General features: G+C 40.2%; 1 protein-coding gene across 2 annotated transcripts in view; it reads left to right on the forward strand.

Moving 5' to 3' along the window:
* LOC136857271 (carnitine O-palmitoyltransferase 1, liver isoform) overlaps positions 1–23,919 on the forward strand; it is a 336,584-nt gene that overhangs the window by 246,940 nt on the left and 65,725 nt on the right. For both annotated transcript variants that reach the window (XM_067135788.2, XM_068225119.1), the window contains 3 exons: positions 4,850–5,051; positions 8,182–8,381; positions 20,132–20,336. In XM_067135788.2, the coding sequence (XP_066991889.2) occupies positions 4,850–5,051; positions 8,182–8,381; positions 20,132–20,336 (607 nt within the window). The remainder of the gene's footprint in view (positions 1–4,849; positions 5,052–8,181; positions 8,382–20,131; positions 20,337–23,919) is intronic.

Raw genomic sequence — 23,919 nt, forward strand, 5'->3', positions numbered from 1 at the left:
AAGATCTTCATTGGGGTAATCACATAAATGGGATTGTAAATAAAGGGTACAGATGTCTGCACATGGTTATGAGGGTGTTCAGGGGTTGTAGTAAGGATGTAAAGGAGAGGGCATATAAGTCTCTGGTAAGACCCCAACTAGAGTATGGTTCCAGTCTATGGGACCCTCACCAGGATTACTTGATTCAAGAACTGGAAAAATATCCAAAGAAAAGCAGCTCAATTTTTTCTGGGTGATTTCTGACAAAAGAGTAGCATTACTAAAATTTTGCAAAGTTTGGGCTGGGAAGAATTGGGAGAAAGAAGACGAGCTGCTCCGAGCTGTCAGCGGAGAGATGGCGTGGAATGACATTAGTAGACGAATAAGTTTGAATGGCGTCTTTAAAAGTAGGAAAGATCGCAATATGAAAATAAAGTTGGAATTCAAGAGGTCAAATTGGGGCAAATATTAATTTATAGGAAGGGGAGTTAGGGATTGGAATAACTTACTAAGGGAGATGTTCAATAAATTTCTAATTTCTTTGAAATCATTTAAGAAAAGGCTAGGAAAACAACAGATAAGGAATCTGCCACCTGGGCGACTGCCCTAAATGGAAATCAGTATTGATTGATTTCAGATGTGTGATGTCATACTTTCATAATGTGCGTACACTGGTTATAACCCTCCCCTCTCCTCGATCACACCGTCTCACATAATTATCATCCTCTGGTTTTCTCCACATACTTTCTTTCCATTCATCAGCTCTGTTCTATTCTATCCTGGTGTTTTTCGTTGCATTTTATTTTATTAGTTTATATTTATTTCTTCTACCACATTCATCTGATGTCCTCTCTGTTACTCCTCACGCACACACAGTGCGATGAACATCTTAATTGGAGCTTAAAGTTGTGGTCAGCTCCCGTTTGGAGCGCTGTGCCAGCATACAGCGAGCCATCTGGTGATGAACGAGCATACCACTACAGGTCCAACGGTAAAGTATTCTTTAATTCAAACCCTCATTGTAGAAGACTTTCTCATGAACAGTTGAGATTTTCTTCTGAAGACGCGGAGCAAAGTTCTCTGTGAAATGTAAAGATTCCCTTGTTTTTTTATACAGCATAAGCCCGAAAGCCCATATCATGTCTACAAGTATGGGCCATAAAAACATCAATGTTAACATGAATCGCCATTTCTGATAGTGTCTATCAATTATAAGTTGTCTTTTTCCTCAACTACTCAGCGAGGGATCCCACCTCTACCGCCTTAAGGGCAGTGTCCTGGAGCTTCATACTCTGGGTTGGGATACAACAGGGGAGGATGACCAGTACTTCACCCAGGTGGCCTCACCTGCTATGCTGAACAGAGGCCTTGCGGGGGATGGAAAGATTGGAAGGGATAGACAAGGAAGAGGGAAGGAAGCGGCCATGGCCTGAAATTAGGTACCATCCTGGCATTTGCCTGGAGGAGGAGAAGTGGGAAACCATGGAAAAGCACTTCCAGGATGGTTTAGGTTGGAATCGAACCCACCTCTTCTCAGTTGACCTCCCGAGGCTGAGTGGACCCCGTTTCATTCCTCTTACCACTTTTGAAATTTTGTAACAGAGCCGGGATTCGAACCCGGGCCTCCGGGGGTGGCAGCTAATCTTACTAACCACTACACCACAGAGGTGGACTTGTATAATATTACTGAAGATTTTACTGGTACATTTTTTTGCCCAAGCTTTGTCCAGCTCCTGCATTGAATGGTTAGTGTAGTGGCCTTCAGTTCATAGCTCTCCAGTTTGATTTCCAGCCAGGGCCGGGTATTTTAGCTGCGTTTGGTTAATTTATATAGTTCAGGGTCTGAGCGTTTGTGGTCATCTTAACACACATCTTCATGTACATAGGCTCTTGATTATCCATGGTAATTGGAGGAGTGGGGGAACCCTGGATAACCACAATTGAGGAAAAATAGATATTGCCGAAGTAATTTTCTACATTAAAAATAATTTTGAGTTAAATGAAGCTAAATGACTTTTAATATACAGTTTCTAATGGTTGTTTAAATCTTGTTAGCCAACAGACGGTGTATTAAATTCGCATCCAATCCCCAAAACTTTGAAAAGAAGTAGGGTCTGTTTGGTGAATATTATGCCAGTTACTTGTGTGCCTTCTGCTCGTTTCTGTTGAAACTCTATTCAGTTTTGCATAGTAGACTTTCTCATTGTTTTCTGGTTTGAAAAACAAAACTTTAAAAATGTATCTTTGTTTTTCTGATTATTCCAGATCATTGTTTGACCGAAGCCATACGTTGAAGACATATGATGTATAGAATTGCCTTCTTCTAGTTCACACACTATTGCCAGCTTCTGTTATGTTGTTACACATTTGTTTTACAGACATTGTTCAGCACTAACAGACACTGATAACCTGAATAGAATCTGTGAGAGAGAAAAAAAAAGTAAAGTCCCACTTGCAATTCTAGCATACTCTAGCTGTAGAAAAAATGTTATTTAAGCCAGCATTTAGCAAAATAGAATCCAAATACTGTACAGTACATTGTTAATTGCATTCTAGTATACTGTAGCTCTAGTAGAAGTCAAGCTGTAAAATAGAAATGACAAATACTGTAAGCATTTTTGTACTGTATTCTGCACTTTCCTTACAGAACACACTTGTTGCTTTATTTTACACTTCTGAATTATATTTGGGCTTGTCTCTTGGGGCAGAAAAAGTTTATTCTTGGCTGCAACTCTGATACAATTCTTCGATGGGCAAAAGCCCTTTTTGTTGTTTGGTTTTAATGTTAATCAAACATGTGAATGTTTGTTCTCATAAATGAGATGCAGAGAACTGAAGTAATTTATGGCCAAACCCCTAACCTGGGCTGGGAATCGGTGGGTTAGGCTAAGAGAGACTATCAATACACCTGTCATGACTAATGTTCCTACTCAGTAAAAATTACTTGGTAGACTGTACTGTGTGCACCTGCTAGAGTTATTAGTGCTAAACGTTTATTGTGTATTGTGATTAGAAACAATAAACAAGTTGAAATTTCCTCATCATTTTATTTATCCATTTAAATTTCAATTTTCACTATTTTTAACAAACCAAGCGAGTTATTGATGCAGTTAGGGTCGTGCAGCTGTGAACATGCATTTGGGAGATAGTGGGTTTGAACCCCACTCTTGGCACTCCTCAAGATGGTTTTCCGTAGTTTTCAATTTCCACACCAGCCAAATGCTGGGGCTATACCTTGGTCGGTTTGTTCCCGCTCATATCCCATCGTCGCCATAAGACCTATCTGTGTCAGTGTGACGTAAAGCAAAATTATATTAAAAATATTATCAGCATTTTTTAAAACAATTGTGAATGATGTGAGAAGTGAGAAATGTGTGATTTACAATGCTATTTGTGTTGTCATTTATTTTTTACTAGGGGCGAGCTTTGCACGTTGAAATTTCCAACACTTTCATAGCCATCCCCCTTTCTTTCTTTCTTTCTTTCTTTCTTTCTTTCTTTCTTTCTTTCTGCAGTTGTAATTTTGGTCTTATTCAATCCATTATTGAGTCTAGTTTCCTCTTGCATACATTTTTCCTAAGACTTTACCCACTTATTAGTCATATATTTGGATATTTCTGTAAAGTATACCAAAGTTTATCCATTTTCACTCACAAAATCTTCAATCATTTTTTTAATGTATAGACATATGATTTTTTTATTGCTTTCTGACAGATATCATCCAGGCAAATCAATTTACCTCTCACCCATCTCTGTGCGACATCTACATGCCAAGCTACACCACACAGTAACCTCCTTTCGATTGTCAAAAATGTACCGGTATCTTAATTGCAACTTATACTAACTGCAATGAACAGTACGATAAGTTTTGAACAGGTGGAACGTAAAGTGTTCTCTTCTGTCAAGGATTAAAATTGATTTATGTACCTTAACTGGGCGGCCATCTTGTGATGACATCAGCTACTGTGGTCATATCTTGTACATTCATCCTGCTAGTTTAAAGTAATATACACCGGGTGAGTTGGCCATGCGGTTAGGGGCGCACAGCTGTGAGCTCACATCTGGGAGATAGTGGGTTCGAACTCCACTGTCGGCAGTCCTGAAGATGCTTTTCCATGGTTTCCCATTTTCAAAGCAAAGCAAAGCAAAGTCATCGCCGTACAGGCCATGAAGGCCCTTGGAGGGGTGGAAGGTAAAGGCTTCCACTATCCGCAACCTCGGCACTTGATGGAATAGAGTGGTTATCTCTACGCCCGGCCGCCTTTGCCCCCAGGAATTAACCTGGTACTCATTTTTGGTGTGGGCTGAGTGAACCTCAGGGTCATACGCACCTCTGGAAGTGGAAATCTCATTTCTTAAATTTTATGACTTCCTGACGGGGATTCGAACCACGCCCTTCCGGGCGAACCGAGCACGCCTTTACCGCCTCGGCCAGGCAGCCCCAGTTTCCCATTTTCACACCATGCAAATGATGGGGCTGTACCTTAATTAAGGCCATGGCCACTTCCTTCCCATTCCTAGGCCTTTCCTGTCCCATCGTCGCCATAATACCTATCTGTGTCGGTGCGACGTAAAACAAATAGCAAAAAAAAAAAAAAAGTAATATACAAACCATTTCCGTATATGTAATATTTTTTCAGCTATAATGACCTCTTGCATTACATTAAAAGCATAGCATTGATTTTTAGCTGGGACGCACGATCCCAACTTGAATGACGTTTTATATCAAAATATTTTATTGTTGTTGATTCTTGTAAGCGTTTAGGAACATACTGTCCCTCGCTCCATGCTCCTGGTGTTTCTGTCAAATAACCTGTGTTTAATATTCATTGCATTGCAGTCTGATAAGAATTACATTTTTTCCTGGTAGGTGGTCCATAAACTACGTTTCTGACTGGTGGGAAGAATACATTTACTTGAGAGGACGTTCTCCTCTCCTGGTCAACTCTAATTACTATTGTACAGATGCTGTGTTTGTGACTCACACTTCCTTGCAATCAGCTCGTGCAGCAGGGATAATATATGCTATTCTTCAATTTCGGAGGCTTATAGATCACCAGGAACTGAAGCCGGTATGTATGTATATATGTATCTATGTAGGTATGTTAGTATGTATCATATTATGTATTCTCTGGAAATGAGTAATGGAAAAGAAACAAGCAGATATTTAGTCTTAATGTGAGACGTGTATAATTGGAAAACTCCAGATAAACACATGAAAAGGGGAGAGGCAAAAAACAAAGATGAATACGGGTGGTAAAGGACCTGTCTAGATAGCCCCTCATTGAGTGTTGTGCCAGCCATCCTGATGAAGCTGGGAAGTAGAACTGAGCTGCTGTAAGAAAATGGATGCGCCGGGCTGAGTGGCTCAGACTGTTGAGGCGCTGGCCTTCTGAACCCAACTTGGCAGACCCGATCCTGGCTCAGTCCGGTGGTTTTTCAAGGTGCTCAAATATGTCAGCCTCTTGTCGGTAGACTTACTGGTACGTAAAAGAACTCCTGCAGGACTAAATTCTGGCACCTCGGCGTCTCTGAAAACTGCAAAAGTAGTTAGTAGGACATAAATCCAATAACATTATTAGAAAATTAAGAGAGAGAGAGTGCGTGCGTGCGTGCGTGCGTGCGCGCGCGTGTGTGTGTGTGTGTGTCAGATTGATTCTTGAAAAGTAGCAGATTGCAAAATAAGTTGTTCCACATCACTGCTCCATGAACAATAAAAGATTTCCCATTCCTAATATACATCTTGCCGTATAAGAATTGTGTCCAGCAGGTACAAGCTGAGAATATATCTTTCCATACTTTTCTAAATACATACATAGTTTGTTTCATTTCCTCAAAAGAGTATTGCTTATTTTCACGACTTTAATTGGGAAAAAATATTTTTGAAGCATAATTTTCACATTTACATTAAAACAGAATTAAAAATGGAATTTTTTCAGAGGATGGCCCTCCCCTTTCTAACAGTACTGTAAAGCACTGCATCAGTTTGATTTAAACACTGCTGTCTTCGTATCTTAATGAACGCTGTAGTCGACAATCGGTATTAGCAAGAAGACAGAGTAACAATCAGCGAGAATTCAGATTCATTCTCATTTTTGTTAGTTTAATTTCTTTGTACTGTTTCATAGCCCTGCAGGTGATTGTATTCATTCTGTTATTCTTCTGTGTTGTATAGCCACAAGCATAGGAGAATGAAACTTGTCAAGAATGTGTAGAATGAAGGCTGAATGCTGAATGATGCCGTATTTTGTTATGTGTCTTTCTGTCTTCGGACTGATATTTCCTCATAGTATACAGCATCCTTACAACATAAATAAAATAATGTTTTCTTTACTGGTTATAAATACAGAATTTTGACCATCCTGTGTGTGTGTGTGTGTGTGTGTGTGTGTGTGTGCGCGCGCGCGCGTGCGTGCGTGCGTGCGTCCGTGCGTGCGTGCGTGTAAAATTGGGAGAAGCTTTTATGGCTTAAAATACGGAATATCCCGTACAATATGGGTCACCGGGCAACCCTACTTCACATACATACTAAGAAAATAATACATCTCTCCATTGGAGAGATGATCCCAAGAGCTACTGGAATACTATCCTTGTGTTTATGGAGGCAATCTTGATGGAATGATGCTTAAAACCTTTCCAGTCCTGTCAGAAATTTTGAGAATCTGTGGAAGAATGCCTTTCTCTCATCTGTTCTGCCTTCTCAGAAAGTGGAGGAGACTCAACAACCCTCTTGGTCTCATATTTGCTCTATCCATTAGCTCCTAAGGCCAAGAAGAGGTGCTCCACTTCCTTCCGGTACTGAGCTGGTTGTCAAAGCAACCTAATATCCTGAAAGAAGTCCATAACTTGTCAGTTGAGACTAGCTGTGGAAACCTTCACCATTATAATTTAACTGTGTAAGAAATAAATTCAGAATTTTGAGTATCATCAGATCTAAGGTGCCTTGTTGCTGATGTGGTGGGAGGATTCCTCCTTAAGTAGGGAGTTACTTACATAGACTTTGAGCAAACTGCGACCACAGTCTGGCTCCTTGGTTGAATGATCAGCATAGTGTTCTTGAATTAAATGGGTCCAGGGTTTGATTCCTCTGTCTCAGGGACTAGGTATGTGTGTTTGTCTTAGTACTGTATAGCCAAGTTCATATGTGCTACACAGGACACACCCACCACCCAAACAGAGTGTGGGGAAGCTGAGAAGGAGGAGGAGATAATGACTGTATTTTGAGGTGATTTTAAATAGCAGAGCCCTTTTGATAAGACTTGCAATGGTTTAAATTAAATCAGTAACAAGGTTCCTTCTGCATACATTAATGCAATATTGTCCTTCCTTATGAACAGGCCTGTCTTCCTTCCTGAGGGCTGCCTGGCTGAGGTGGTAAAGGCGTGCTCGGTTCGCCCAGAAGGACGTTGGTTCTAATCCCCGTCAGGAAGTTGTAAGATTTAAGAAACAAGATTTTCACTTCTGGAGGTGCATATGGCCCTGAGGTTCACTCAGCCTATACCAAAAATGAGTACCAGGTTAATTCCTGGGGCAAAGGTGGCCCGGCATATAGCTAACCACCCTACCCCATCACGTGCCGAGGTTACGAATAGTGCAAGCCTTTACCTTCCACCCTTCCAAGGGCCTTCATGACCTGTACGGAGATGACTTTTTTATCTTCCTTCCTGGTTTCCTGTCTTTGTTGATTTATATGTATGTTTACTTCTTTGTTCCTTTTTTCATTAGTCATTTTAAACCCTTTGGATTTTTTTTGCAATTGTCCCATGTCATAATGGTATCTTCTCTTCTTTTTACCTCTCTTTTTTTCTTGCCCTTTATACGACTTTCACCCTCATCAAGAAGGCAAAATTCACATGAATAGCCCATTAAGGACTGTGGATGCCACTCTTTTGATGAAGCAGGGAAGCAATGAGGAACTTTTTAGGGGTTGAAAAGGGATAAATTTGGAAGAACTCTGCTTAATGTGGAAAGAGCCTATCTGTGAAGATGGCAGTAAGATGCACTTTTCTCTTTTATCTCCATGGTTATTCTTGTTTGTGCTTTCTTTGGTGTGTTCCTATCCTTCACGGTACATAATGGTTTAAATACTTCAATCATTTTGTTGTATCATCTTTAACATATTAAATTTAGTATTATTTTCCATTTATTATGGAGAACATTGTTAATTATTGATTAATTTGAACATTTTTTGTTTTCCTACAGATCATGCTCCAAGGTGCTGTACCATTATGTTCATCACAGTATGAGCGTCTGTTCAATACTACTAGAGTACCAGGCGTGGAGACAGACAGTATCATTCATTACAGCGACTCTAAACACATTGTTGTATATCATCGAGGGCGTTATTATAAAGTGATAATTTATTATAGACATCGGATTCTGACACCATGTGAAATAGAAGCGTAAGTTTGTTCATATGATTCCTTATATGAATAGTCTAATTTTAAATTAATACAATTGAATATTAAAATTCTTAATATTATTAGAAATGTTACTTTTATAGACCTCTTTTTTAAACGTAATAAAGATTGCTATAGCTGTGACAATATGGAAGCTGCTGGGGTATGGGTGGTGCTGAGTAATGACATTCAGAGTACAACCAGTGTCTGATTGCTGTGAAAGGTGTTGTTCAGAGTCAGCCATGCTACAATAGCACTGTCTAGCCCAGTGAGGAAAGCAATGACAAACTATCTCACCCCTCATCTTACCTAGTATGCCTCATTTTAATGCTACCATTGGTTTTTGTTGTTGTCCTATAACTGCATAACCTTTGATGGTGCTATGTGAGGATCCTACCAGCCTCTGGGCTGATGGCCTAATAAACAGACAGACAGACTTGCAAAATTAGGTCATTTTTCAGACTGAATTGAAAATTAGTGGTTGATGTGGTAGCATAATTAATAGCTGGTTGTTCCTAGTTCAGTTCCAAATTCTGTCATTTTTTTAAAGCTTGATTGTTGTAATAAGAGTGTACCTAGCCTCCAATAGCATAACAAGAAAGAAGCATAGGTTAAAATTTTGCACTTTGAAGTTCCCCCTCTCTGCTTCAGAACTAGGTGAATGTCAGGATGCTACATGAAATAAAAGGCCACTGCTTTTGTCTCCTTCTCAGTGTGAGATTCAATGACAACTCTACACATACACATCAGGAGAGATTACCAGACAGGCTCGATGTTCACCGAGATGATTGTAGTGATTATTGTTTTAAGAGGGAGTAAATGCAACTATGAATATAATCCTCTCTTTACTCTAATCAGAAAATAATAATAATAATGTTATTAGTTTTACGTTCCACTATCTACTTTTATGGTTTCCAGATGTTGTGGAATTTTGTCTTTCATGAGTTCTTTCATGTGCCATTAAATCTATGAACATGAGGCTGACATATTTGAGCACCTGCAAATATCACCAGACTGAGCCGGGACCAAACTCACCACTCTACCGTCTGAGCTAATCGGCCCAGCAAGAGGAAACTAGGTCTGACGCTTCAAAGAATGAAGTTAGCAGCAAAGGAAGTGTCATGAAGGGCATGAAAATGACTCCCTAGGCCTTACAAACCTACGAGAGTAATCCCAAAAATAAGGTCTCCTATTTTTTTATAAATACAGAACGTGTTCATGTGGCTGATGGTCACAATATTGTGAAGAGTGTTTCCCGCGCTCGCATATAAACATGTGCATGCCACGCTGAGGCACTCAGTCTTGGATTGACAGTTGTTGAGAATGAAGCTCCTGTTGGATGTTACCGCAAATTGTGCGCAGTTATTTGGTTTTTGAACGCAAACGGTACTGAACCGATTGAAATCCATCGCCAGTTGTCACGGGTGACGAAACGTGGGCGTTCCACTTTACACCTGAGACCAAGCAAAAATCACGCCAGTGGCGGCATCCCTCTTCGCCAAAGCCACAGAAATTCAAGCAAACACAGTCTGCTGGTAAAGTCATGACAACTGTGTTTCGGGATCGAAAAGGGGTATTGTTGGTCAACTTTATGCCCGCTGGGACCACAATTAATGACGAGGTGAAAGATGAGGTTCACAACTTCCTGAACAGCATGGCGGCGAGCTGGTATGACATGGGCATACAAAAAATGTCACAGCGTCTACAAAAATGCATCGACCAAAATGGTGATTACGTAGAAAAATAATGTTAAAACTGTAAAATGATGTAAACCATTGTAGAAATAAACTGGTCTATGTATTTATAAAAAAATTAGGAGACCTTATTTTTGGGATTACCTCCATAATATCACTGGGATTGGAAGAGAATAGGATTTGTCAGAGGTAAATTGGAGAAGAGAAATGAAAGTGAGAGCCTGGCATAAGTAAGTGGAAGAAAACCTAGACTTGGCCAGAGGTCCTATGACTGCCAGCCCATATTTTCAAGTTGACCGGCCCCTGGGGAGTCTCCCCTCTTGTTTGCCTCTTATTGTAGACAGATGATGATAATGATGATGATATTTTGTAATTAAGGACAATTTGTCAGTAAAATAAGAACCATTATACATTAATTGTTACCAAGAAAGTGGCTACAGGGCCTGGGTCACGTAACTATCAGCTTGCATTCGAGAGATAGTGGGTTCAAACTCCACTGTCGGCAGTCCTGAAGATGGTAGTTGCAGAGTGGGTTTCGGCCCTGAAGTGGCCACGGCTGGCCCGTGGTCCAACAGCTCTGCACTCTGAGCGGCCAACCGAGCAGAGGAGGGGTGGCCACAGCTCTACAGTGGTTCTACGCCGCTGCATTCTGGAGACGGGACAGGGCTGGACCTTGCGGCTGGCCCCAACCGTCACCTGTCCTGAGAATGGCTTTCCGTGGTTTTCCATTCTCCTGCATGAAGGCGAATGTCAGGACAGCTCCTAGTATAAGCCACGTCCGCCAACCCCCTCACCTTCTCCCGGCCTGAGCAACGGCGTTACCATCTAAGAGGCCCACCTCCCCTTCAGGGGAGGACTGAAAACATTTTAGTCGTAGTAAGATAGTTTTCCATTGTTGTAGCATGGGACAGATTTTTGTAGACCCTCATTGTAGAAATCTGCTGCCTGTGAGGAAACCCAGTTCTGAAGCATCATTTTCACCTTGTCATCAGTGAGAAAACACTTGCCACTGAGGAACTTCTTCAGGTGCAGGAATAGGGGGTAGACTCTAGGTGCTGTTCAAATGCAAGTACTTCAGCCGGCAGCAGTTCAACCACTGTCCCTATAGCTCTGACCATGCGCCCAGTGGCTACCATCTCTTTTTGCGTCTGAAGAAGCTCCTTGTTGCCAGCTGGCATTTTTGCACAGACAACAAAGTGAATGATGATTATTACATGTAATGAAATTCATTTTTTAATATCCATATTGATGTAACTCAAGTCAATAATTGAGAAGGGTCCACCATTTTCAATACCAGATATTGTATTATCTTTAAAAGAAATGCATTTTGTAACTAATTTATATTAAAAGTACATTTCCTCCCTCATTGGGAACTTCTTCAGCTTAAAAAACACATATTCCAAAATATGTAGCAAAACAAATAAACACACTAAAATTATTTAAAAAGTTTGAAATGCTGCATTTATATAACACTATTGTCTTCCTTGTACTGATTTTTAATGCACAGTTCTTGCATAGTACATCTATTGTTAATGGTTTTTCAGTTTATAAAAAATTATGTGATATGTGACCCATTGCATGGAAAGGGACTGAAGCTCTGCAAAGGAAATTTTACAGTAGAACTGAACAAAAGTGTCTGAGGTGTAAAAATTGCTTTTCTGTGTTTTGATTTCTTGTGCTACCTGTGGGTCTTCTTAACAAAATAAGTTATGCAGCAGTTTGAGTCTTTGCCTCTCGATGTCATGAAAACTTTGTACAGTTGGTAAGAAAATTAGTAAAAGCTGTAATTGCATTTTTCTCAAAATACAGTTTTCTTAATAATAATGAATATCTTCTGGTCAAGAAGTTGGAACTAGTGGAGAGAAAGATTCTAAGGAAGGTACTGGGACCCCAAAGAACAGAGGATGGGTCATACAGAAAGAAAGGAAACCAAGAATTATATCTCAAAGTGGAAAACCTCTCATATACCATCCAGAAGAGAAGAGCCATGTTCTTTGGACATATCTACAGAATGAACCCGGGAAGACTCACTAATCAGATAATAAGATTTTTTGAGATCAGTAAAACTACAGTTCGCTGGTACCAGGAGGTGAAGAAGGACCTGGAAGAAATGGGAATACAAAGGACAGAAATCAGCAACAGGAATGCTTACAAGTCGAGGATCAAGGCCATGAAGAGGCTTCAAGGAAAAGTTAGATCCCGTATCCAAGCGCCATGGACAGAAGAAAGGAGGAGATTGCAGAATGAAAAGATGAAGGAGTACTGGATGAGGATTAAAGCCCAGAAACAGATGAAGCTGAATTTGAATTAACATTGTCCATATTCGGCCAAAAGGAAAGAATAATAATATGTAATTAATATCTTCTAAAATATTACACCTAGAAGCATGAACTCTTTCTTAAAATGCTCAGTGTCTTATGCCACTTTTAAAACCGCAAAACCCTCATAAATGAAAAATCTGACTCTAGGTCCCTTTCCGGGCAATGCAGCACATCTGATTTTATATAAAATAGATTGAATTAAAATCTCTTCTTGGAAGTTTATTTGTACTTAATATTAGTGTCTTGTTAAGCCTCCGTGTCTTAGGCGGCAGCGCATCAGCCTCTCACCGCTGGATACCATGGTTCAAATCCCGGTCACTACATATGAGATTTGTGCTGCACAAAATGGAGGTGGGACAGATTTTCTCCGGGTACTCTGGTTTTTCCTGTCATCTTTCATTCCAGCAACACTCTCCATTAACATTTCATTTCATCCATCAGTCATTTATCATTGCTCCAGAGGAGTGCGACAGACTTTGGCAGCCGGCGCATTTCCTATCATCGCCGCTAGATTGGAGCTTCATTCATTCCATACCTGACCCGGTCGAATGACTGGAAACAGGCTGTGGATTTTCATTCATTAATGTCTTGCTGAATTTTGAGTTTGTTTTTGTAATTATCCTAGCAAGGGAAACTCCTCTCAATATTGTTTAACAGCTGTCTGGCTGTATAGTTTGCCAGTTGAACCTGAAGGATTTGTTCCAAAATATTTATTGAGGGATTTTTCTGGTGGTCCCTTTAGAATGTTGAACATGTAGCTGTATTACATTATTATTACTTAAAAATTTGAACAAGATTCAACCTCATCACATACTAACAGCAGGCAAGTCACAGGTAGGAAGTTGGAGCGATAGAAAGAGAAGAAAAGGATAAACACGAAAAACAAAGAAGTCGAGGACAATCTCCACATCACTATATACAGCCATCTTCAAATATATGGGCTCTCTCTGCATCATTCTCAGTTCTAAATCTATATACGAGTTGATCTGATGCTTATTTTATCACTAGATGACTCATTTTATACTGGCTTTCCAAGTAGGAGCTGGCGACTTCATCTAAACTACAATTAAGATGTTTCTTGTTACACTGTAAATGTGAGGTCATCAGACAAACAACGGACGAATGTGGTAGAAGAAATAAATAGAAATAAAAACAATAAAGTAAAATAAAATAAAGTGCAATGAAAGACTCGCAGTATAGAAGAACAGAATGGAGCTAAAAGAATGGAAAGAAAATGTGTAGAAAAAGCAGGGGATAATGAGTGAGAGTCGGTCGGGGGAGGAGAAGTGCGTGCAGGGGCATAACAGGTGTTCACACATTATGAAAGTATGACACTTAACACACAGCCAGAAATGAACTACCTAGGGATGAGGAACGTTCATCTCTGACTCGCGTTTACTATGTAACAAGGAATATCTTACGAAGGTCGATCAAATATAAACAGAATTTCTGTTCCTGAACATCAACTGTTGGTAGTACTGGCCCTGCACTTCTTCTGTGCTTAGGCGGGACTGTTAGGAGTGGGGAGAGCATGCTGTTGGATATTTCCCACCGTTTCGTCTGTAACGCTCACGATGTTGGAGAAAGTGCACCCCACCACTGCGCAACGCATAATTATAAAATTTCTTGCTCGTGAAGGAGATACAGCGGCAGAAATTTGCCAGAGATTGACTGCACAGTTCGGTGATCAAACATTGTCAAGGACGCGTGTGTGTAAGGAGTGACGGAGGAAAGGGGAGGCAACACCAGTGAAAGCCAAGACTTGACTGTCAGCTGGCAACGTTCTTGCAACCGTTCTTTTTGATCGTCGAGGCATTTTTCTGATTGATTTTTTTTTGCAGGAGCAATGCACAATCAATGCCGTTTACTACTGCGAGCTGTTGAATAAGGCGAGGGTTACATATCGCCGCAAAAGACGAGACCAACCGACAGGTCATCCTCCTCTACGACAATGCACGGCCCCATACTGCAGCTCTGTCTCCGAGCTACAGGAAATACACTGGACTTCAGTTGATCATCCTCCTTACAGCCCGGACTTATCGTCCTGCAATTTCCATTTGTTCGGACCGCTTAAAGAAGCTCTAGGAGGGCAACGATTTGAAGACGACAGGAGTGTGCAAGACTTTGTGCGCAACTGGCTGGTGACACGATCCGTTCTTTTTAAGATGAGGGCATCAAAAAGCTGCCCATACGTTGGGAGAAATGCATTTCCAAAGCAGGAAACTATGTGGAAAAAAAAATTGTAATTGCCTTGTGTTTTTCGATAAATGAATTTAAATAAAAAATAAAATCCCGTTTATATCGGATCCCCCCTCGTAATTGGACCTTGGATGGTTTCTTCAGCTCCCACTTGGAAAGCTAGCGTACAATGAGCCATCTGGTGATGAACGAGAGTACCACTTACTTTAGACCAACAGTAAAGCTCTCTTAAATTCAAAACTTCATTATTACAGAAGTCTTCCTCGTGAACAGTCGAGATTTTCTTCTGAAGTCGCAGAGCAAAGTTCTCTGCGAAACGTAAAGAATTTCAACTTGTTTTCTTGACACGGCAAAAGCCCCAAAGCTAATTACCATGTCTACAATTATGGGCCGTTAAAGCATCTATCTAAATGGTAAACAGTTGATTTAGTTGCTCATCATAAAACCAAATAAGCTGTTTAATAAGACCCTACCATACTTCTTATGTATTTTTGATTTATTTAAATTGTATAGTGAGGGCTGGTTAGAAAGTAGTAAGAAACGCTGTCGTTGCTTATGAACAAATGAGGCAGTTGCAGTTTCCAGCATGTCTGGGATAAAGGAATAACTTTTCAACACACTCCGAATCATTAGTACAGTGCGTGTAGACAGACAAATATGAAGCTGTCAAAGAGGGGTGTGAAATTGAATCACTCTGAGGCAATGTTTTCTTATGGTTAGTCTACACCAAAGTTAATAAACAATGTTCATGAAAACATTTCTCAAGTTTTGTTAACGAACTTCTTCAACATTGTGTCCACACCAAAATGGCTGTTTGTGAGGAAGAAGAAAATACTTAAAGCTGCAGCTTTCATTATTTTAGCGAGTACAATTAGAGAAAAGTGCAGCCACGAAGTGCGGCAAAGAAAAATACTGGAAAGGCGAGTAGAATTAAGTTTGGAAAGAACACTTATGTCAGAACCTTTAATTCATGATGCAGCAGGCTTTCAAAATTCTCTTGAGAATGCCCCCACATGACTTTCAGTTCTTGTTGACAGTAATTGGGCCTGAAATTGCAAGTAACGATACAGATTATTGGAAAGCCGGCTCCACTAATGACAGGCTATTTTTTTTTATAGATAGGCTATAACTTTAAAGATTCCTAGCAACTGGTGACATTTCACTTATATACCTATTTGTCTAGAGTATCATAACAAGCAATTTCTGTTATTGTGTCTGAGGTGCTCTAATTGCGTCCTTGTGCATGTGCGAACCAAAATGTTAACGAAAACACGAAATGTTAGTGAAAAGTTTCATTCTCAAAAGTTAAAGAAATTTTATTTATCAACATGCTCGAAAAGTTAATGAACATGCTATTTTGTTTATTAGCATACAAAAATGTTCATGAACAGTGTTCATTAACAGTGTTTATTAACAAAGTTAATGAAAACATCTTGGTGTGGATGCACCTTAAGAGGGAGCAGCATGCATGGATTAAAACTGAGGCAGGTGAGATAAGGAACACAAAGAAATGTCATGTAGGCCTTTGAGAAGCATGTGGCAATGGGGGCTTGCCATACCGGATGGTAGCCTGTTGTGTCAGCCTTTTGACGAGGACATAAATCATCACCTGATGAGAAGTCGCCTGGATGCACGGTAAGGGATGTGAGGGGTAAGTATGGTTGCTGCACATGCACCTATCTCAAGTCTCAAGCCCTAACAATAAACATCTATTCCGTCTGTGATACTTTTGCAAATTGAGGTGCTGTCGTAGATTTTCAGAATGGCAGTACTGTTGTACTTTAGTTTCACATTTGCTATAAATACTGCATAATGAACAGTTTAATTATGAGCATGGATCTGTTTCAAGGAGCTCGCACAGCCTTCATGACTGATGTTTTATAGCTTAGAGCGTAGTATCTGTTACTTGTGCTGTAACGGTACCTACAAACTGCCACGACTTCTCGTCAGATGCAGGTAATAGTAGTGTAGTGGCTGTCATTTGCTTGAAATACATCACAGCAATTTGAGTTGCTCACTACTGGGGGTGGATAAGTTATGAACAGTGAAGGAATTAGCTACATACATTGTAACAAGTCAAATTACAGTATTCCATGCCTGGGAATCACAAGATGAGTGCCACATCACCTTATGGAGGTTCAGGAATTGTGAGTGCTACACCTTGGCTAGTGCCTAAATGGTACATTACAAACTGCAACAACGCTGAGTGAGTTGGCCGTGTAGTTAGGGTCGCGCAGCTGTGATCTTGCATTCGGGAGATAATGAAATTGAAATAATAAATAAGGTAGTTCAACCTATTCAATACAAATAAATATGAAATGTAGTATTACATTCCTATTTAATTAAAAGCGGAAGCGGTACTGGTTTCGACCCTAATCTGGGTCATCATCAGCCGAATAAAATGCAAAAAACAATGCATAGGTAAATAAGAAATTAAAGAGTGATTCTTTCACAAAAACAGTTGAAGAGGCAAAATATGTTAATGGGGATTGGCACTGTGCAATTTTAAATCGTAAAATCTAGAAGAAGTAGAAAGTCAGTCACTGACTGTTTTTTTTTGTATTTTATTTGGCTGATGATGACCCAGATTAGGGTCGAAACCGGTACCGCTTCCGATTTTAATTAAATAGGAATGTAATACTACATTTCATATTTATTTGTATTGAATAGGTTGAACTACCTTATTTATTATTTCAATTTCATTGTGATACATTTCAATATGGAACATTATGAAATTTTTATCTTTAAATTCGGGAGATAGTCAGTTCAAACCCCACTGTCGGCAGCCCTCAAGATGGTTTTCCCTGGTTTCCCATTTTCACACCAGGTAAATGCTGGGGCTGTACCTTAATTAAGGCCATGGCCACTTCCTAGCCCTTTCCTATCCCATCGTCGCCATAATACCTATATGTGTCGTTGCAAGTTTAAAAAATAAAAAGCAACACCATAGGTCACACTTTTCTCGATAGGAAGAAAGTAGGCATGATACGATGAGTTAGAACTGAAATGCCAATGCAATGAATGGACTACCCATTGTTCTTCCTCCCTGAAATAAATTCACAGTGGTGATACCCACAAGGGAGGAGTGGGCTGCGGATGCTGGGGCCCGTCTTAGGTCTGGGGGCTGTACATGGTACACAGATGGCTCGCGGACAGAGACGGGCACAGGCGCCGGGGTCTGGGGACCTAAGACAAGGCTCTCCCTACCTATGGGTAAATACGCTACTGTTTTCCAGGCCGAAGTATACGCAATACTGGCCTGTGCTGTATATATATGGAACATGCCTGGACACAGAAGATGCATCACTATTTGCAGCGATAGCCAGGCTGCGTTAAAAGCACTATGTGCAGTTAAAACAACATCAAAAATGGCATGGTAATGCCAAAGGATGTTAGATCAGCTGTGTGAACTTAGCTCAGTTACCCTATTATGGGTCCCTGGACACACAGGTATCAGTGGAAATGAAGAAGCTGACAAACTAGCGAAACAAGGCTCAAAAAGTCCTTTCATAGGACCAGAGCCCTTCCTGGGAGTGTCACTCCGAAGCGTGAAACTGGTAATATCCCAGTGGACAAACCAGTCTTGCTTAGACATTTGGAAGAGGTTAACTATAGCAAGGCAGGCACATGAACTTATCGAAGGGCCTAGCCAAAGTTATAAAAAGGTCTTGATAAATTTGAATAGGACCAGAATGCGAATGGTAGTTGGACTGTTGACAGGCCACAGTACCTTACAGACACCTACACATCATGAAAATCAGTCAGGATCCGATGTGTAGAAGATGCGGTAGGGAGGAGGAGACCTCCGCGCATGTGTTATGTCAGTGCGAGGCTTTTGCAAGCACTAGACATCGATACCTTGGCTCACATTTTGTGAGCCTGGAAGACATCAGGAATGCCAACATTCGGACACTGGTATCCTTTATAGGAGCACTAGGGCTGGACTAGGCAAACCCGTTCAAGGGACACAAAGGGTCTTCATAGACATACGTGTGGAGCCCTGCGAAGGCAGGGTTCACCCATTCTTTATCTATCTATATCCTCCCTGAAAATACTGCAGAAACACAGGAATGTGGAAGTAATGCTGATAGTTGCATATACAAGGTGTCCCGGGACGAAAGGACCATACGTTGAGGTGATAGTATTGGTCATTCTAAAGCAAAAACATGATATAAACATATACTTTATTTTCAATAGTTTCCAAGATACAGACCTTATTTGGTAATTGTACTAAGGTGGCCGTGGTAGCCAAGATGGTTGCCATGGTGACGTTTGTTGATAAAATAGTACGTTTAACGTCATTAGCTTAGCAGTAAGTATCGTATTTCACAGTTTGTACATTTCATTTGTTGCAGTGGTACAGTATCTCAATCAAATTTATCCTGGACGTTGTGTCGGATGTGATGTTGGATGGCCACCAAGGTCATGCCACTGGATTATTGTTTCTAGGGTTGGTTAAAGAACGAAGTCTACAGGGAAAAGTGCAAACAAGGGAGGACTTGCTTGCTCGCATTTTAAATACTTGTGCGCACGTTAAAGAAGAGAGACATAAGCTCCGAATAGCAACACAGCATCTGTCTGCAAGAGCTGCAAAATTTATTTTTGAGAATAAGTTGTAAAGGGAAATGGACAATTACACAATAATTACACATAAGTTGTAAAGAGAAACTGACATTTACATAATATGGCCTGTATCTTGGAAACTATTGAAAATAGAGCATGTGTTCATATAATGTTTTCGCTTTAAAATGACTAATACTATCATCTCTTAACATATGGCCCCTTCCTCCTGGGACAGCCTGTATATGGAGGGTGTCATATTCCATCACGAAGCTTCTCAGGGACTGACTGTGAATGCCAAGTACTACCACAGGTTCCTGGATCATCATTCTGTTCTGCTAAGGCAGCAGTGGCATTAGCACACATCCACCCATAGTCATCTATGATTATGCCTGCTGTCACAATGCTGCTACTTTGAGTTTATTTGAAGGCTTGCCATACCAGATGGTAGCCTATTGGGTGTCAGTCTTTTGACAAGGATATTGTAGTATAGAGGATGTGCTACTTGTTGGCTGTCATGGGAGATACTTGAACATTCTCCATGTTCTTGCTGATATGAGCCCCTGCGGCTCTGATATGTTTACCAAAACCAAGACACCACTGTCATGACAGCATTTCCACGTATTAGAGTTGCCATCCTACAATAATTGAGCACTTGTTCATGGATATCAACAAAAACAAAGTACAGTGCTTTCCTGAAGTGTGGCAAACAATTATATTGAAGGAATGTAAGTTATACAGACCCCATCATTGCTATTTATGAGTATGCTACCACTATTTTCTGTCCAGCCCTCATATATTTTAACTGTTTTGCATTAAGTGATGATAATATAAGAAGATTTTGTGTGTAAAGTGATTTTTCACACTCATGATTTTAGGTCGCATGCTTCTTCTTGGGATCTAATTCAGACACTCACGCTAAAATGAATGTAGCTGGACTAAAAGCTATAATACACTACTTCTGGTTTCTTTGTTACAGTCAAATCATAAAGATTCTTGAAGACAAATCCCCACCTGCAGAAGGAGAAGAAAAATTGGCCGCTCTAACTGCTTGGGATCGTACCTCGTGGGCTAAGACGCGACAGGAATATTTCTTCAAGGGTACAAATCGCCAGTCTCTGGATGCTATTGAAAAGGCTGCCTTCTTTGTTGCACTGGATGACTGTCCATACGAATTTGATTTGGTACAGTTATTACTTATTTTTAAAATTATGAATTACACAATTCCATATTTATTCATGGAATGGATGCTACCGCACAGTGGATGCACTCCAAATTTCCCCTTAAAATTCTGGAAAATTAAAATCCATGCCTAATTATGCATTTCATTTTTAAGAAAAATATTATTTAAAATCTTAAAATTTGATGGTTTGCAGTATGAAATAGAACTGCTAAACAGAGATGAATGCCTGCTGAACACACTATACACTTTCCATGAACGTAGCAATTATTTCCATAGTATGTATATAAAGTGGATGATGATGATGATGATGATGATGATGATGATGATGATGATGATGATGATTGATGCGGTTAGGAGCATGCAGCTGTGAGCTTGCATTCAGGAGACAGTGGGTTCGAACCCCACTGTCGGCAGTCCTGAAGATAGTTTTCCATGGTTTCCTCATTTTCACATGAGGCAAATGCTCAGCCTGTACATTAATTAAGGCCGTGGCCACTTCTTCCCACTCCAAGCCCTTTTCTCTCCCATAGTCACCACAATACCTATCTGTGTCGGTGCAACATAAAGCAACTTGTAAAGAGATTTTTTTAAAAAGAATTGGCTTGCAACAGCAAATTACGCTAGTTAAAACCACTAAGGATAGTCTTAGTGCTTTCTTACGAACTATAGCATGATTTTCTAGAAATTTGATATTTGCTTTCAGTTATTACTCATGACTCTTAAAACATCGATAGGTTTTCTCACATGCTCTGGATGTTTTGTCTGGAAGAGTCTTGTAAGTTTTATAAGTTTCAAACTATCGTTGGCTAAAATATCCAAGCAAAGAACACACTGTGGCCATTCCTCGTTATTCAAAAGAATGTTAGTGAAACGTAGTTTTAGATAATCGTCTTGATATTTGCGCACTTTTGTTTTTGTTGAATAATTAACCTTAGTGAAAACTGAAGCTGATGTAGAAGGTGAACGTACAACTAAATTCGCATCCTGTTCTTTGCCATTGATGCTTTCACGGCCCATACTTATAGACATGATACTGTATAGGCTTTTGGGCTTTTGCCGTATCAAGAAATAAGGCGAAATTCTTTATGTTTCACAGAGAACTGTGCTCTGCGTCATCAGAAGAAAATCTTGACTTCCACGAGAAAGGCTTCTTAAACAATGACTTTTTAAAATTTAGACGTTATAATAGAAGTGGAAATGGTACATTCACTTGCCACCAGATGGCTCCCCGGATGTGGCACAGTGCTAGCGTTTGAAGCGTAAGCTGATGGATTAAAAAAAAAAAACTTGTGTCCTCATCCCGAGGTAGTGCAGCTCTTTTCAGGCACACCCTCAATGGAGGTGAGCTGCATGTAACATTTCAGTGACATACCAGCCCTCCTGCCATTCTTAAATTTCTGACCAGTCAGCTTCCGCTTCGAACGCTAGTGCTGTGCCACGTCTGGGAGCCATCTGGTGGCGAGTGAACGTACCATTTCCACTTCTATTATAATGTCTAAATTTAAAAGAGTCATTGTTTAAGAAGCCTTTCTTGTGGACAGTCGAGATTTTCTTCTGATGACGCAGAGCACAGTTCTCTGCGAAATGTAAAGAATTTCACCTTATTTCTTGACACGGCATAAGCCCAAAAGCCTATACAGTATCATGTCTATCCTGTTCTTTGTTAGGTATTTTTCTGGATTAACAGGCACGCAACAAAACACTTTCATGGGATCGCTTTTTCACTTGTTCATGATTATGATGATACATCTATATATATAAAATAAGAGTTTTGTCTGTACATTGCTCAGAATTTGAAAAAAATTGTATTTCTGTATCGGTCATGTTCACAGTAACAAGGTAATGCACTTTTTACTTTTCCGTAATTTCTGTCTGTCTGTCTGTCTGTCTGTCTGTCTGTCTGTCTGTCTGTCTGTCTGTCTGTCTGTAAACGCATCACGAGAAAACGGCTGAAGAGAATTTAATGAAAATCGGTATGTAAAGTCGGGGAATTAGTCACTACAATCTAGGCCATACATAATTTTATTCATGCTGAGTGAAATGGTAGTTTAGAGGAAGGCCTAAAATGTAATTTTCAAATGTTTATGTTATTAGCAGTCGTATCTTGATTAAAATCAGTAGGCAAAGTCAAGGAACAAGTCCCTACAATCTAGGCTATAAATAATTGTATTCACGCTGAGTGAAATGGTAGTTTAGGGGAAGGCCTACAATTTTATTCTCAAATATTTGTTATTAGTGGTCGTATTGATAAATCCTACATAACTAAAGTTATATAGCATTAAATTTCAGATCATTTATATCTTATACATTGTTACCATCCCAGCTATGATCATGAAGATATTCATGAATTTGGATTTTTGTTACTCCATCCATATCAGCGCCGAGTCACGAGAAAATAGGTAAACCAAACTTAATAAAAATCGATATGTAAAGTCGGAGAATGAGGAACTACCGTCTACGCTATAAATAATTTTATAAGACACTCTAATATCGCAGACTCGAAAGAAAACTAAATGTGAAGGGCTAAAATAGAGAAAGTTCATAAAATTGATCAACAGTAACATTTCATTGACCATTGTATGTTGTGATGTGCTTTGTGTCTTCTGTTGCCACTCATCTCCGATAGATTACTGCTGTGTACAGAGTTTTTTAAAATCTGCTTTACGTCGCACCGCAACAGATTGGTCTTATGGCAACGATGGGATAGGAAAGGGCTAGGAGTGTGAAGGAAGCGGCCTTTGCCTTAATTAAGGTACAGTCCCAACATTTGTCTGGTGTGAAAATGGGAAACCACGGAATACCCTCTTCAGGCCTGCTGACAGTGGGGTTTGAATCCACTATCTCCAGGATGCAAGCTCACAGCTACGTGCCCCTAACAACACGGCCAAATCGCCCGGATGTACTGAGTGTAACAGCCTGCCTGAATATTTGCGGGAAGTAGCTGGGGAGTTAGATAACATTCTTCTTCAGCATGCCATTCCTCTGGTTCATAAATTTTCTGATACTACTGGTACGTAACACACTATTTCATCATAGTATTCCAGCTATTCAATCCCTACTCTGAGGCACTGATTGGAATGATCAGTGTGCATATTTCACGGAATAATGGCAGAGAAGTGTTCACAGCTGTCTGCGGCCTGGTCATTCCAGCACTGGAAATTTGGACTGTTAGATTGGCACCATACTACTGTTTGTTAAAAGTGAGAAAATGTTCAGTTTTTTTATTTGATTGAGTATTTTATATGATAACATTGCTTTTAGTCGCTACATTCCTACTGACGTTTTTTTAATGACCTATATTGCCTGGCCGAGACGGTAAGGGTGTACTTGGTTCGCCCGGAAGTATGTGGGTTCGAATCCCTGTCAGGAAGTTGTAAAATTTAAGAAACAACGTTTCCACTTCCGGAGGTGCACATGATCCTGAGGTTCACTCAGCCTACATCAAAAATGAGTACCAGGTTAATTTCTGGGGGGCAAAGAAGGCCGGACGTAGAGCTAACCACTCTACCCCACCAAGTGCCGAGGTTACGGATAGTGGAAGCCTTTACCTTCCACCCCTCCAAAGGCCTTCATGGCCTGTACGG

The sequence above is a fragment of the Anabrus simplex genome, chromosome 1, assembly GCF_040414725.1.
Source record: "Anabrus simplex isolate iqAnaSimp1 chromosome 1, ASM4041472v1, whole genome shotgun sequence".
NCBI classification, from domain to species: Eukaryota; Metazoa; Arthropoda; class Insecta; order Orthoptera; family Tettigoniidae; genus Anabrus; species Anabrus simplex.